Source organism: Phragmites australis, chromosome 7 (assembly GCF_958298935.1).
Source record: "Phragmites australis chromosome 7, lpPhrAust1.1, whole genome shotgun sequence".
Classification (NCBI taxonomy): Eukaryota; Viridiplantae; Streptophyta; class Magnoliopsida; order Poales; family Poaceae; genus Phragmites; species Phragmites australis.
Genome location: NC_084927.1, coordinates 9,077,544 through 9,093,927, shown reverse-complemented (window position 1 = coordinate 9,093,927; position 16,384 = coordinate 9,077,544). Strand labels below are relative to the sequence as shown.

The 16,384-nt window shown below is 40.9% G+C and overlaps 1 protein-coding gene across 2 annotated transcripts; it reads right to left on the bottom strand.

Moving 5' to 3' along the window:
• Positions 1-6,512: 6,512 nt before the first annotated feature.
• Positions 6,513-12,598, bottom strand: LOC133923958 (glucose-6-phosphate 1-dehydrogenase 2, chloroplastic-like). Of its 2 annotated transcripts, none has more exons than XM_062369283.1 (10): positions 12,257-12,598; positions 11,613-11,848; positions 11,433-11,527; positions 11,210-11,324; positions 10,243-10,448; positions 9,876-10,025; positions 9,677-9,797; positions 9,194-9,423; positions 8,713-8,913; positions 6,513-7,013 (listed from the first exon to the last, which is right to left on the bottom strand). In XM_062369283.1, the coding sequence occupies exons 1-10, from the start codon at positions 12,414-12,416 to the stop codon at positions 6,755-6,757; spliced, it is 1,773 nt and encodes a 590-aa protein (XP_062225267.1). In that variant the 5' UTR covers positions 12,417-12,598; the 3' UTR covers positions 6,513-6,754. The 2 variants fall into 2 exon arrangements, with proteins under 2 accessions (XP_062225267.1, XP_062225268.1); XM_062369284.1 differs by having other exon boundaries at positions 11,613-11,812.
• Between the last annotated feature and the right edge of the window lie 3,786 nt (positions 12,599-16,384).

The following is a 16,384-nucleotide window of genomic DNA, read 5'->3' as shown; positions in this document are numbered from 1 at the left end:
TCGGTCTCCTCATTGTCATCAGAGATATCAATGATCCCTACGGGTGTGGCCTCTCGAGCCAAGGGTCAGGCCGGAGCGGCAGGCAGCTGCCTCCCCTGCAGAGATGGAAGCAGCATGGCCACTGGCGCCTCTACTGACAACTGAAACTGTACGGCTCCCAAAGAAGCCGTCGAGATCATCGACATCTCCGAAGAGACTAAGGAGGAAGAAGACGCCATACTCAAGTCAAGGTTAAACTGCTCACTCGTAGGGCTGTGGAAAAACAAGTCGGGTGACCCCAGCTTATACCCGGGCCAAGTAGCCACATAAGCTCGGGAGATGAAGCGGAACAGACGCAGCGGTGTCCCCCACTGCCTGAGGGAACCGTGGCCATACCCCAGTCGTTTAGTCAACACGTGACAGTGTTCCACAATGAATGCCTCGTTTTCTCGCACGGACGTCCCGTCACATTAATAACCCGGACTCCTTTCGGCGCGTGACAGGGTCGCGGGCACAAGACCCTAAACGACCCCCTTCATTATCCAGTCAAAATGCGGCAGTGGCACGTCTCATCCTGCCAGTAAAACGCATGGGATCCCCTTATCCTAATGGTAATCTCGACTCTGGTGACCTCAAAAGGCAAAAAGAACCATTACCGAAGGAATCCAGATAGTCTGTATCAGCCTCGACACGGACCCCAGAGTGCACCACCTCCATAGACACCCCTCTGGCCCGGGGTCCCAACACCGTGCATGCTAGCTCCAACAAGCTCCGGAACAAGCCTGACCTCCGGAGGTTGTGGACCCCATCGAGCCACCCCACCAGCTCCCGGGATGCTTTTTGAAGCCTCGGCCTCTGGAAGGCTTAGCCTTCCAGAGTCCTATCTCCCAAAACCTTCACCTCCCAAAGTCATGCCTCCCGAGGCCCCTGTCTCCAGATGGGTCTCCAGATGCTCAGGCCAGCTTCCCGGAGGCTACAGGGTGAGTCATCAGGCCTCAGGAAAGATCTACCAGGAGGGGAGCACCGGTCATGCTTTGCCTGCAAGGAAGTGACCGGCATTGGTCTGACACCCCGGTGTAATGGAGGCTATCCTGACACCTCTGACAGTGCGGTGTCGGGTCGCAGTTGGTGACCAGCTCGCCCCCTTCAGGGGGCAGGCACCACAATAGTTGCTACAATGGATATTTATCTCCCAAGCAGGATAGAAAATAGTTATCCAAGATAAGGCCCAGTAATTCTGTCAGATCACATATATTTGTATATTGTGATAACTTGTACACCAAACTACGCACGGCCCTATAAATAGGGGCCATGGTCGCCTGGGCTAGAGGAGGCGAGACGGCAAAAAAGACACAGAGGTGAAGAAACATCAAGTCACGTTGTGATACTCACTCCAGATCAACCCATTATTTCTACCATCAATACATTCATGGTGTTCCTTCCTATTAAACTTCATCTCCAAGCTTGAGTCTCCTCCTTAGAAGAAACTCTCGCCGTACTTGCTGGGGCAAGACAAACACTTGCTCCAACAGTACACATATTTAGAGGGAGTCTGAGAGCATATTTGTGGATGATGATGAGGAGGAGGATGATATGTTAATTCCTATGACACAATCAGCTGTAGATCCCTTGACACTTTCAATTACTTCGGTTACAGTTGGACATCCTCATGCTACTACATCATCTATGCATGTTGAAGGAGAAGAAAAGATTACTTCTAGAGTCAATGCTCCTTTGCACATTCACCGGAGTCATCCACCTAATCAAATGATTGGAGATTTGCATGAACGAGCCACACATTCCGGGTTTATTGATTCTAATTCTCATACTCATTCAGCTTTTGTTGCTTCTTTTGAACCTAAAGATGTTTCACATGCATTAACTGATGAATCTTAGATCAATGCCATGCATGAGGACCTTGAAAATTTTGAACGCAACAAAGTATTGAAGCTAGTCGCACCTCCTCCGGGTCATACCCTTATCGGTACTAGATGGTTGTTTAAAAATAAACAAAGTGGGGATGGTGTTGTTATTAGAAACAAAGCTAGACTTATAGATCAAGGTTTTACACAGGTAGAAGGGCTAGATTTTGAGAAACTTTTGCTCTGTTTGCTAGACTAGAAGTCATTAGAATTCTTTTAGTTTTTGTTGTATCTAAAGGCTTTAGATTATATCAAATGGATGTTAAAAGTGCTTTTCTGAATGGCTACATTAATGAAGAGATTTATGTTAAGCAATCACCTAGTTTTGAAAATTCTAAATATTCAGATCATGTATACAAGCTGTCTAAAGCTTGGTATGGTTGAAAACAAGCTCCTAGAGCATGATATGATGTGTGGTTAAAAACTTTCTTGCTTGAAAAGGGTTTTGTAATGGGAAAAGTGGACAGGACATTGTTTGTTCTCAAGCATTGTAAAGATCAACTATTTGTTCAGATTTATGTAGATGATATCATCTTTGGTTATTCTTCTCATACTTTGGTGTTCCAATTTTCAGAAACAATGAGCAAGGAATTTGAGATGAGTATGATGGGTGAACTAACGTACTTTTTGGATCTTCAAGTCAAACAAACCAAAGAAGGTACTTTTATTCATCAAGTAAGTATACACAAGACCTGCTATGACGTTTTGAGATAGAAAACAGCATACAGATCATGACACCTATTGGAGCGACAACGACACTTGATCCTGATGAAGATGGTGAGCTGGTTGATCAAAAAGAGTATAGAAGTATGATTAGATTACTTATGTATCTCACCGCTTCAAGGCCAGACATACAATTTGTTGTATGTTTGTGTCCACGATTTCAAGCTTCTCCACATGCTTCACATATAAAAGTTGTCAAATGGATTCTTAGGTATCTTCATGGAACTCAAGATTTTGGTATTTGTCTTTCTACTTCTTCATCTATTAGCCTAAGAGCTTTTTCTAATCATGATTTGGAGGTTGTAGAATTGATAGAAAAAGTACATCTGGTACATGTCATTTCTTGGCTAATTCTCTTGTTGAATGGTCATCTAGGAAATAGTCATCTGTTGCACAATCTGCTATTGAATCCGAATATGTAGCTGCTGCTAATTGTTGTTCACAAACTCTTTGGATAGTTGCTACACTTAAAGATTATGGTGTTAATTTAGGTAGTGTTCCACTTTTTTGTGATAACACTAGTGCTATAAGTATTGCTAAAAATCCTATGCAACATCTTGGACTACACAAATTGATATCAGATTTCATTTTCTTAGAGACAATGTTGCAAAAGGGGAACATTGAACTTCTCTATGTGGATACCGAACACCAGTTGGCAGACATTTTCACAAAAAATTTGGATTCTTCTCGTTTTGTTTTTCTTCAGAGGGAACTTGGTGTTATTCATCCTATGAGATTATTTTGAGGGGGAGTTCTTATATCTTGGAGCTTGTCGGAGTTTAAAAATGAGGAAACAATGGAATATGATAAGCATCATATCTGATACATATGTTACTTTTAAAGCCAATGCTTATACTACATAGGAGTTTTTTTCACCTTCATTTCTATATATGTAGGATACGAATACATGCCTATTTTTTGCACTAAAGCTTATACACGAAAGCTTCGCAGCCTCCATCGAATTGCTTGGGAGGAGATGGCGGAGGACTATCATGCCTGTTCCTTTGACCAGGGGAGCCACATTGACCATTTTGTATCGGAGATCTGTGGTCGTTGTACCGATAATCATGCTCACGGTGTTCCTCGCAACTGTTGTCTATCACTCTCCGTAGATTATGCCAATTGTGATGAATGTGGTTCCTTAAGTCTTCATGATTTCCGAGCTTATGGATAGGGTAGTTACGATTTGGCCCAGAGGGCTATGCTTGAGTTCGACCACCCGAGCTTCTAGTCTGTGATCCATCAAATCGGGGATGTCCATGTTCGTTGCTCCTCGAACCGGCACCTTGCTGACTGGGGTTCCTAGAGCCACTAGGGTTATTTGCTTGAGCCGCCTGGACTTGAGCCGCATCGAGCAGGGTCTGAAGTTGGTTGACCATCGGAGTCAGCGGATTCGTTGGATCCAACTCGAGGAAAGATCTTAGAATCATGTGGATGCCCTCGACATTGGCCTCCGGGGTACTGAAAACACCGCTGCCTAGGCTTATTTGTGGTCGAGCCAATGTCTCTCCGTGATTGCTATTCTGAGGAAGTTCGTTCCTTGATCTCTGGGGCGGTGCCGGTGGAGGCGTATCCACAACAAGTCGTCGTTAGAGACTAGGATGAACTCGACCTCCTACAGTCTGTCAATGAAGAGCTATATCAAGGATAGCGCCCAGCGGTATCGCCCCTATGGCGCTGGTTCCTGCGGCAGCGACTGCCGCCGCTAGGTCTTTAGGGATTTCCGCATCATCGTTCAACATAGCATCTGGATCTCTAGCATTCTGCTCGACGGGTGCTTCGATGGCTCTAGCCATAAACACGAATTGATTTATTTGACTACTCTAACCATTGATGGAGCCGTCGTTATCACTTTCTTAACTTCATCATCGCTATCGGTGTCCATAAACTGGAGAACGTTAGGCTCCTTGGGATCCTAGTTGAGGTGCCCTACCTCGCGGTATGCGTCCAATGGGTTGGACTCAAGAATACCAGTGTGGATCAGTCCACCCTGATTGTCCCAACAGTAAACCATAGTTCTAAAGGTGATCTCGGAGCTGGCAGGGGGTGATTCGAAGATGACTGCCGCCGACTCAAAGTGGTCGTAGAAATCGGTGTCGGAGAATCCGACGTGGATGCACACTACAGACGTAATCGATCTCGGAAAAAAGAAGAAGGCCCCTACCTGGCGCGCCAACTATCGAAGATTTGTTCCTGGCCATATGTTTCTAATTAGACTGGGGTGCCTTCGAGGTCAGGGATCAATCACAAAACAAGATACACGATGTAGACAGGTTCATGCCCCCTCTAGAGTAATACCCTAAGTACTGTATGGAGGTTGATGTATATGTATTTCTCTCAAGTACAAGCAAGGTGTCTAGACCTATTACAAGGAGCAGATCGAATCTAAACTAAACTAGAGTTGAAGTTGTTGAGTATCCCTTATGGTCTTGGTGCTTGCATTGAGTTGAGTTGTGTGTAACTGCCCTAGGTTGTTGAAGTTGTGAGGTTTTGTAAAAGTCATCTTTTCAAGGGTCTGGGTCCCCACCTTATATGGGCCCTAACACTGCCCTGAATTCTGTCGTAATCGATGAGAGTCCTCCGTCTTGTCGATCAAGGTAAGGTAGCTGAATCCAGCTTGGATACTAGTCGTACTCGAGTTGTTAACCCAATCGAGACCTTTCTAGTATGACTTTCATGATCTCCGAGTATACAGGGTCCCATAAATTTGGGTCTATTAAAGATGCGAATAAGGTATCCTATCCATATATGATTTGCTCCTTTTGCATATATATCTTATAATTAGATATTTGACAGTTCTCAAGTTGGACTCCAAATTCTGTTAGGAGTCTCAAGACAACACGTTAATAAAACGGGCATAACTTTCGCATACGGAGCCTAGTTGAGACGTTTTTGGATTTGCTGGAAAGCTTATGATGAACCTTTCCAATAGATTTGTTCTCACCCTTTCAATCAGAGTTGATGAAATAAGGTGACATATCACCTTTGTGGCCCTTGTCAGGTCTTATAAGCGTGTCGATATTGGAGTTCAGGTTGTGTACGTATTTACCCACGGTAGCACAACCCTAGGTAGATCTCACATCCCCTCTATATATACAGTAGATATCGTAGTTTAGATTCGGGTTTTGTTTATGTTATTCTATTTTAGACAGTTTCGCTGTATATTGGTTTGTGGAACCCCAACTTCGAGTTCTTAATTGGTGATTAGTAATATTTAGATTGCATCTATTGTGTTCTTATTTGTATTCTCGATTTGCTTGCAAGAAAACATTTTTGGCGAGGTCAACAACGTTCGGCACGGTTGATAACCACGGAATAGTGGTGTAGTAGTTGTGAGAGTTCTCGATCTGCTCTGCTGCTCTGATCGGAGCCTTTGAATCATCAACATTAAAACTCTAGTAAATCAACTTATCACATTATCTTTTGAAAAATCAGGCAATACTCCTATCAATACTCCTATCAGGTACCATACGAAACTATGTAGCTTTGTGTTTCAGATTATTTTTTTCCTAAGAGGACCATATTTGGATGGGCTATATTTCAGCCCAATCCACGTGAGTGGGCTAGGAATAGTTGATATTCTCAATCTATTCACGTGGATTGGTCTAATATTAGACCCATCCAAACGAAGCCAAATTGCCATTGGAACACTATCACCCATTCTAGATGATTCACTATAATCCATTAGTTAGGCCACCTGCCCTTACTGTGAAGGATCATATCGGTAAAATAGAGTTACAGGAGGATTACTATTGCAAATACTTGTCAAATCGTTTGGTGCAATAGAAAATTCCGCGAGCTCAATGCCAAATCTGCCCGACTGAACATTAGTAGCCAAATAGCCGTTTCGTCCAGCGGAGCTTAGAAGATGACTCGGAGCACCAGAGAAGAAGCAACAGCCCAACGGTATCATTACACATTGGGTACAGAAACAGGTGAATTTTGCCAACAGTAATTACGCCAACAGAGCCATTCATAGTCTAATAATTTATGGATACATGCCTTCCAACCTAGTCAACTGCTCTCCTTATTATCATCTATTTTCTCTTGCATCTTATTCCACCCACAGGACATGCAACCTTGCAGAAATGGAACAGCAAGAACATCACAAAAATATAATCAGCTATGCATTATGCCTTGTAGTGTTCTGCGCTCAAGTCACCCCATCTGACGTTGTACTTTGCTGCAAGATAGTGAGCGCCGACAGGTCCACGGCTTCCGTAAGGGTAGAGCTCAGGAGCAATCCTCTTCTCTTCCAACTCCTTCAGAAGGGGTGTGAAGAGCGACCATGCAGCATCCAACTCATCCGAGCGGATGAAAAGCCTTCGCTCGCCTTCGATGGCATCAAGCAAGAGCCTCTCATAAGCATCTGGTATCTCCTTCGAGTACCTAAGACAAGTACAGGGGTAATTTGCGTGTAGCGACTAGAAAGATAAAGTAAACAAATCAGACAAGGAGATTGCAGGGTGATATTTGCAGAATATGAGTGTGCTTTGATGACTTCATAAGCTAACACCTCTCAGTGAGACTACAGCAAAGGTTCAGAAAACATGTAGACAGCCAGAACCAGTCCTTCCCAGGTTTTCAGGAGGGTCCAGTCAACCCCCTACCAGACACAAAGGTAATAGAAGGCTTCTTACAGATGTTCCAAACATAACTTTTGTAACCAAAAAAAAAAAATGGGTGAAACACCAAAAAGAAACACAACTTGCCAGGACTACTAAGGGGGGAAGCCAGCTTTCAGAACCTGGCCTGCAGATAAAAGCACAGCTAGGACAAATGGACAGGCATGATGGAATAACACAAACACCAGAATAAGATTGAACGTAAAAGAAAATAAAAGAAAATAGAAGTACTCCGTCATTTCTTTTTAATATGACGTTCTAGAATCAGTCCCACCAAACACTTTAAAGCTTAATCAATATGTTTAAATGATATATAAACACTATATTAAATATGAGTGTACAACGCAACTAATAGCTTCTCATTAATCGGGAGAAAAAGAAAAGATCTGAGCCACTAATTGTTGAAGGAAATCGTCAAAGCAAAAAGTGCTTTCCCTCTCCCTCCCTCTGTTTTCTTTCTCTAGTGCTTATCCATCCAATCAGGTATGCGCAGCAAATCCCTCTCTCAGTTAGATGCAGGGGAGCGCTTACATGTCTGAACCTTTCCACACCAGTTTTTTTCATGCTACTCTTTCTGTGTTGCTTAACCATGTATATGATGCAAGAAAACAATGTGATTTTGTAAACACTTGAAAGACTGGGAATTTCTGGTAGGATTTGGATTAGGGACTAAAGGTAACCACGAACAACAAAGTTGTTGTTGTGGCTCAGATTGTCAAGTCTGGGGACTAATGCAATCAAGGCATGCATATGAACGTCCCATTCGGTCTAACACAAGAAACAATTGCAGTGCAGGAAGCAGCATATCACACACTAAACTCTAAAGAAGTTAGATGTGGCAAGATGTCAAACTATAAACATAATCCAATGGCCACCTCTATATAGTTCAGTAGCACAAATTCATGTCTAATCGGCAGTTAGGCCATGTGTTCAAAAAGAACGCATGGCACAAAAAAAGTAATACAGATATTTGCAAAGCAATCAAGGCATCAAGACACGCATGTGAGCATCTGATTTGAACAACACAAGAAACAATCACAGAGCAAGAAGCGCCTATTACACACTGAACTCTAGAGAAGTTAGATATGGAACGACGTTGAGCTACAAACATCATCTATGGCCACCTATAGTTCAGTAGCACAAATTCATGCCTGTTGGAAACCTGGGCCGTGTATGTCGAGAAGAATGCATAGTACAAAATAAAAAATAGATGCATAACGAGCTTCTTAACTCAACCCTGACGAAGTTTGTGCAAAATAGGTCAATTTCGGAAGGTTTCGGGCGTGATCTACTGCTTGGTACAAGAGAGATGACAATAGGTTCGGATAGTACAGTTTCGAGCACAGGTGAAGCTAATAATGGTGTCCATTTGTCCTAGTTTGAAGAGAGAAGCTTTTCGGGTAAGGTATAAAAATAGTACCTTTTTAAAAAAATATGTAAAATTGCAGGAAAAATAATATTACCTTGCTGCATAGTGAAGATTCAAATTACTTCTATCTAGTCGCATACCAAGACCAGGAATCTTGTTGTTAATCTTCAGGTAAATAGCTTCATCCGGTTGCACACGTATCACAAGCTCATTAGTGGCCCTATCAAGATCAGTGCCAAAACTCCCCTTGTAGAGATTTCCAGGAACATGTCGGAACTGTACTCTAATCTCCGCCCTAAAATTTGTTTATTTTCCATGGAACAAGTCAGGATCTTTGGTACAAAAAAATGACCTAACAAAAGAGATTATGAGAACAAGCAATTGTGCTGCGAAACAAAAGGTTATATTAGGAAACATACTCTTACTCGCTTCTTATATTAATCTAAAACGACGATCAGATGTATCAGTGAAACATTTTAATATGCACAGAACGTGCTTTACCATGTAACTAGAAGGTGTTGGTAGTAACTAAAGATTTTGACATCATATCGTAAGGATAAATACTTGTCACGTACCGCTTTGTATGCAAAGCTTTTCCAGCCTTCAAAAGAAAGGGAACTCCATCCCATCTAGCATTATTTATGAAAAGTGCAGCTGCGGCGAATGTTGGAGTAATACTATCCTTTGGCACTGTCTTATCATCAGTGTATCCAGGGTACGTATTACCACCCTTTGTATGACTTTTATACTGTCCTATTACCACATCTTCCATTTGCAAGGGTTTCATGGACCGCAAAACTTTAACCTGGCAGATAGTACAGAACTAATATAACACGATCCTTGAATAACAATTAAAAATTTATAAGTGTGATGCACAAGTAAAACATAGATAATAAGATCATGTATTCTGCTGTGAGTGGAAGACCCAAATTGGCCATGCCTGCCACTGTCTATTTATGTCACATGCCAATAGTTTTAAAGTTCAGAGCTGCATGTCTCAGTAACATAATTTCTGTTATATACCATGCCTATGATTATTGTGGGAATGTGGCACAGACCTTCTCATTTCTTATATCCTCTGCTTCCAAGCTTATAGGAGTTTCCATTGCAAATAGGGCTAGTATCTGAAGAAGATGGTTCTGCATTATGTCACGAATAATACCGTAGCTATCAAAGTACCTGAGTAATCCAATAATAAAATAAGAGATAATCCTAAAGAACTACCATGATCGAATAAAAGAACCAACAAAATCATACCCTCCGCGTCCTTGAGTGCCAAAGTCTTCTGAGAATATAAGTTGTACATTCCTTATATATTGCCTTGACCAGAGAGGCTCAAAAACAAGATTTGAGAAGCGGAGGACAGATAAATTCTCCACCAGTTCTTTTCCAAGATAATGGTCAATCCTGCAATAACAATAAAAAAAGGAGCACATCATTCATCAGCTTTTCACAAAGAAATACTGCAGAATTTTGAATTTCTTAATCATGTTGCCTCTTTTCTTTTCAGTTGGTGGACTGCTTTGACATTTACAGGGTATGGAAATGATAATCATATGTTAAGCCAGCACTACCAGAAAATATGTTCAAATTATTGGCAGTTTCAACTAAATGATTATATTACCTGAAGATTTGGTCCTCCGCAAGGTACTGCTTCAGACCTCTTGTTAACGCAGCAGAAGACTCTGAGTCCCGACCAAAGGGCTTCTCAACAATTACCCTTGTCCAACCATTAACAGAAGATGTTGATTTGCTTGCACATTTTACAACATCCAAGAATATATTAGGAGGTATGGATAAGTAGAAAAGACGGTTAGAAACTCTGGAACCCTGCAGTAAAGAACAAGACCTTGATAAGATTATAAGTAAATTAAATTCTGAAATTGGCATGGATTTAGTAGCATCAAAAGTTGCACCGTATTAGATTTTTTGCAGGATATAGTGTTTACATTTCTAACACCAATAGATGCTAAGCTTGTCAGATCATACGTTTTATCTTGCTCTGTACATTTTATGGGCCAAAAGTTTACTTCTACAGACATTCTCTCAGGGGACTTTTTTTTTTAATAAAAAATCTCTCGAGGGACTAGTGTATGGTTTAAGGATACAACATTTTCAGCAAGATGAAAACAAGTCATTACAAAAGAACAGGCAAGAAACCATATGGTTAAGCACTACACCAGCAGAAAATGAGACATGAAATGAAATAATGATGATCAACAGATGAGCAAGCCTAAGGGACTGTTTGGATCGATGCCCCGCTTCGCCGGACCAATATTTTGGTGTTGACAGTGTGCCTGTGTGCGTGTTTGGATGGCCACCGACACACCGGTGTCCACGCCCACGCACCCACACTAGTTCACTTTTGCACCCGCGCGCTGGCGGAACACCGGCGGCCAAATCGTCCGCCAATTTTTTGGCTAGCCGACGATTTGGCGGGGTGAGCCGGGGCTCAATCCAAACAGCCCCTAAGTCACTGAAAAGCTGGTTATATGAATAATTTGTCCAAACAATTAGAAGTAGGATAGTGTCAAGGTTAGAAGTAAATTCAATGGTGCATTCCCGATTTGAATTGATGAGAATACACGAACCTCATGTTGCTTTAGCTTCTTGTCTAGCTCCATGAAATGCTCCTTTGAATCATATTGGCCTGAATGATAGAAGCATCTTTTGAGGAACTCTTCCATTTTCTCATTGCAGTTTTCCCTGCAAAGACAGAATAGCTTCAAGTACCACTGAGGAAAATGCATGCATCCACAAAAGCTTCATTTACTAAAGAAAAGTTATTATTAGAACTCATCCCCAGTTAAGCACCTTTTATCTATTCTGCAAGTCAGTGTTTTGCTGACCATGTGTCTCAATTCAGCATCTGTCATCTTGCTCCGTGCATAGCCAAAGATAGTGAAATGCTACAGAAGAAAATGGTCTAGTTTAGATTTTTTATTTAAATAAGTAGCTCCAAATGTTATCATAATGAGATATATATACACATGCCTTTGGAAGGCAATCTTCGTAGTAGAGAGCAAAAAGGGCAGGAAATATCTTCTTCTTGGCAAGGTCACCAGATGCTCCAACTACTGTGATGCTAACAGTAGAATCATCATTTTTCGATAGAGCACTCAAGTCTTCAAGTTCATCCAGAGTGATTTCTGAAGGAGTTCCATTTTCCACCTTTGATGGGGTAGTAGGTGTGACTGCATTCTCCACAGCAGCATGGATTGGAATTTTCACTAATGATTACATGTAAGATAGTGTATCATAAGGCTTCATCACATGGAATTCTCACTATGCACTGGAATAACAGAAAGAATGTATGCAAAATACGAAAACTAGAATTGCAAAAGTTGAAAAAAATAAGCATCATACTATCAAATAATGGCATTAACATATGAATCATTTCAAAATATCAAATCTGGAGACCGTTTCTGGCGTTATCACTACTTCCCCCTGAATACATAAATTAAAAAAAAAAACTCAAGATTATCTCCAAGCATCTAGGTTGCAGCCACAAGAGAATCGGGTTACTGTATCTCAATTCTGACTCCTACCTAAAAATACATTGATACAATTCAAATACAAGAAGCCTTAATTCCAGAAGCCGCATGAACATGAACAAGCACACGGAAGAGCACACACACCTCCCTGCGGGGCGACGGCGTCGATGCGCCACCCGGCGGCGGAGGCGGACCTCCCGAGGCCGCATCTGGCGAAGGAGAGCGCGGCCGGGGCTGGGGCCGCAGCGCGTCGGGCGGAGACTGCGGTGGCACCCGCGGGGCACCTCATGCAGGAGAGCGCCATAGGCGAGGCCTCCTCGGTGGCGCACGGCTCCCTTCCTTCGGAGGAGACGAGGCGGGGTGGGAGGAGACGACCAGCGCGAGGGAGGAAGGGGGTTTTATCGGGGGTATCGAAGGGGGGCTGAGGAAGAGAGGCGCCGCGATGGGGCTCTTGAGATCGCCGAGGGGCAGGCTACGAGATGCGCAAATAAAAATATAAAATACGAGGATGGCTGCTTCGTTGGCGGCTCGGGTCAAGAACGCAAAGAGGTGTGGCCTTTTCAGTTTCACCCCTTGGCGGCTACCGTGGGGCGATGAGCCCCCCGGGGTACATACCGACAGGAACCGCTGACGCAAGACGCGAGAGAAGGCACTCGCTAAGACTATGCCAAGAAATTTCGGTTGCGGGCGAAAATTCTATTGTGAGGGAGGATTTTCATTCCTTTTAATATTTTAATATTTTTTCTTTACAGTTCTCATCGTAAAGGGATTCTCAGAATCATTTTTTTCAGGATAGGATTTTCTCTTATTTCCTTTCGCGATTTTTCTCGAAGAGAAGCTGTTGGAGATGAGAGAAAGTAAAGAGAATAGGAACGGGAAAGGAAATCGAGAAGGAACAAAATGAAGGGAATGGGAGCTTTTCTGACATCTAGCATCTTTTTTCTTCTTCTTTGTCAACTTTGATATTCCTAGATGTCTTATTTGTTGCTACAATCTTCTCATATTATTCATCTTGCTTTAGTCATCAAATTTCTCCCCCTTTATCAATAATCTCCCCAAAATAGGTATAAACATATGTTGAACTTAAGGAAAAACATTATAGCACATGGGAGAGAACTTCACAAATCATGATCTAATAAAAAAATACTAATTGTATGGATATCACTATAAATGAATGATACCAATTATAGGCTATGAAAGTATATGGATCATAATTTATGAAACTCACATAATATAGTCTAAACTCTTCCTATATGTGTCCAAACATACAATGAGAAAGAAACATATGCAAAACTAGACAATATGTCAATATATGAAGTTTAAGCTATATTATGCATGAAGATAACTTAAATGAATAAAAGATTTGACAATGATACCAACTGAAGCATTTAAACATTGCATATCTTCAGGGACATATTAATTGCTTAATGAGACTACAAAAGATATCACTAGAAACACATGTTAGTCTTTAAATCAGAACTTATAGGATATATTCCCGTTAAATGTGTGCATACAAGTATTGAATACTTGTGAGATATGTATGTACTTGCTATTGATAATAATAGGGATTTATCCTATAGATTAGATCATGGAACATAAATGATACAAAATTGTAAAACTAGTGTCATATAAAGAAACTACAACTAATAAATCATATGGGTTGCTTATTGGTTAGAGAGAAAACACAAGCAACATACTATATGAAAGACTTATACTAGATATTGCAATAAATTGAAATAGACATATGCAATCTCAGACAAGGCAAATGAGCTGGACACAAAACAAAATGCATAAACAAGAATCTAGCTACACTTAACTCTTTTACCTTTGGATGGGGATTTGAGTATGTGATGATTATGATCTTCATAAATGTGCCCATCTTGTATACTTGGTTTCTTTGCTTAAATCTTCACTTCATTTTGTAAGCCAAGTCTTCAAATCCCTGAGCCGACTTGTGCTTTAAGTCTTCTTTGGAATTCAAACTGATTGGGACCGTTTCATGTTGGTGATGACTTCCTTGACATCTAAATAAGTTGGTTCCACTCTCAATCCTTTCTCCTAATCATATGTGCAACCATCTTACCATTGTTCTTCTTCTTGAGTTTAAAATAGTTGCTTTTCATCTTGTCCTTATAGTTGGGCTTGGTATAGAGGTTGGAGATCTTGTTGGAGAGGTTGACCATATTTTTCTTCTCTTTAGTCTCCTTCTTTACTTGTTTGTATTGGAAGAACTTGTGACTTTCTTGATGGCATTTGAAGCATGTCACGGTGGACCCCTCCGCAAGCTTGTTCACCACGGTTGCACGGTTATCTTAAAAAGATTGGACATGATTCTTACCTTTTAGTCTTGCCAAGTCCTTCTTGAGCTTCTCGACTTCTTACTTGAGCTCATCATTTTCTTATGCAATGAGATCATTAGATAGTCTAAAAAATATTCTCAATGTATTTCTCATTGCAAATGGGTGAGCATGATATATAAATTAAATCATTACAAGAAGTAGAAGCATCTACCTTAGGCTTGAAATTAAATAGATAGATAGATTGCTTCAAAGAGACCTTAGTTTGAGATTCAATGCACTCAAATATAGCTTTAAGCTCTTTTATGCTCCTTGTTTAGAAAATTAAATTTGCATAATAATTGTTCATAATTAGAAACAAAGATAGCATGAATGTCATTAAGTGCATTAAATTTCTTAAGCTTTTTAGATTATTTCTTCAGAGCCCTTTGTTGCTCATTGATCAAATGAAGGAGTTTATCATAGGAGGGAGAATCCTCATCGGATTTATCATCACTTACATCGCTATCCATATCTTTATTCATAAGGTACTTATGTGATGACTTATGCGATAATGACCTTGAGGTAGAGCTTCTCTTGTAGGAATGGATGGTGATACTCTCATCACTTGAACTTAAATCTTCATCATCACTCACTCATCTTCCTATGCTAGCAAGTGCCTTGGCTCTCCCCTTTATCTCCCTCTTCTTGATCTTAGTCTTCTTCTCCTTCTTCATGTGATCAATTGTTTTGACCAAGTCCTTCATGAAGATTGAGTGATCAATCTTGGTATTGATATTCTTGATATTTTTCTCCACTTATGAGATGAGTTTGGCGACTTCGGGATCCATCTCTTCATCACTTAAGGTGCTTTGCTCATCTTCTTTATAGCTCTCTTCATCTTCATCCCCATCATCTTCACTTGAGCTTGACTCTTGCTCTTATCTCCTCATCCTTGCCTTCATGTGTTAGAATTGAGAGCAAGGTTCTTGGTGTTGAATGAGGAAGAAGCTTCCACCTCTATGAACATTATCATCTCATGGGTGGTGATCTTACTGAGCACGTGACTTGGAGTCATCTTCTTGATATCATTATTATCGTAGATGATAGAGACTATCAATTTGTATTTCGGAAGAAGAGCTTGAAGTATTCTTCTCATCACTTGATCATCTTCAATTGGTGTCAAACCTAACCCATTGATCTCATTAACAACAATGTTCAAATAAGAATGCATATCATTAGCACTTCCATAGAGTAGTTTCTTGATGCTATTGAGCTTAATAATAAGCACATGATATTTCTCATTACGCACATCCTTTGTGCCTTCATGTATTTCAATAAGACTGATCCAAATATCATGTGCATTGGTGAGATAATAAACTCGATTAAATGCATCAATACACATATAAATGATAAAATGATACTCTTGGCTAATGCATTTAATTATCTCTCCTTGTTGGTGATGCGAGGTCTCATTCCATCCTCGGTGACTCTCCAAATATTCAACCCTTGAGCTTGTAAATAACAAATCATTAAAAAAATTCACTAGGAGAAGTTTGTGCAATCGAAAAGTTGGGCACTATGGGAATCCATCCCAACCTCGAACGTCACAAATCACTAAGCTATGAAGTCTAACCGATCATAATGAGACTAAGACTCAAACACCACTTGATTTAGCGAAACCTTATGAAAGGTGTAAGACCTAACTCTGATACCAATTGAAGGGATCGATGACATCCTAAGAGAGGTGTGAATTAGGACACTTAGAACTATTTCGGCTAAAAAACACAAGATAAACATATATCAAATTCTATCTAGATATGCTCTAGGTTTATCTAGTGTGTCTAATCTACCGACTGGCCCAATCCTGAGATTTTTTGGGTCCGGTGCGAAACTAAACATAGGGCCCTAAATATATTTGAGTTGTTACCGATAAAAACTTAAATTGTATCAAAACAATATTTATATGGAATACTTCATACATATTACCTTAAAA

Bases quoted from the DNA above. Each gene is read 5' to 3' on its own strand.
- LOC133923958 (XM_062369283.1), bottom strand. From the start codon at position 12,416: ATGGCGCTCTCCTGCATGAGGTGCCCCGCGGGTGCCACCGCAGTCTCC. The intron at 10,449-11,209 runs GTTCGTGTATTC...TCTTTACTGCAG, and splicing joins AGAAGCTAAAGCAACATGAG to GGTTCCAGAGTTTCTAACCG. The intron at 9,798-9,875 runs GTATGATTTTGT...TGGATTACTCAG, and splicing joins GGCACTCAAGGACGCGGAGG to GTACTTTGATAGCTACGGTA.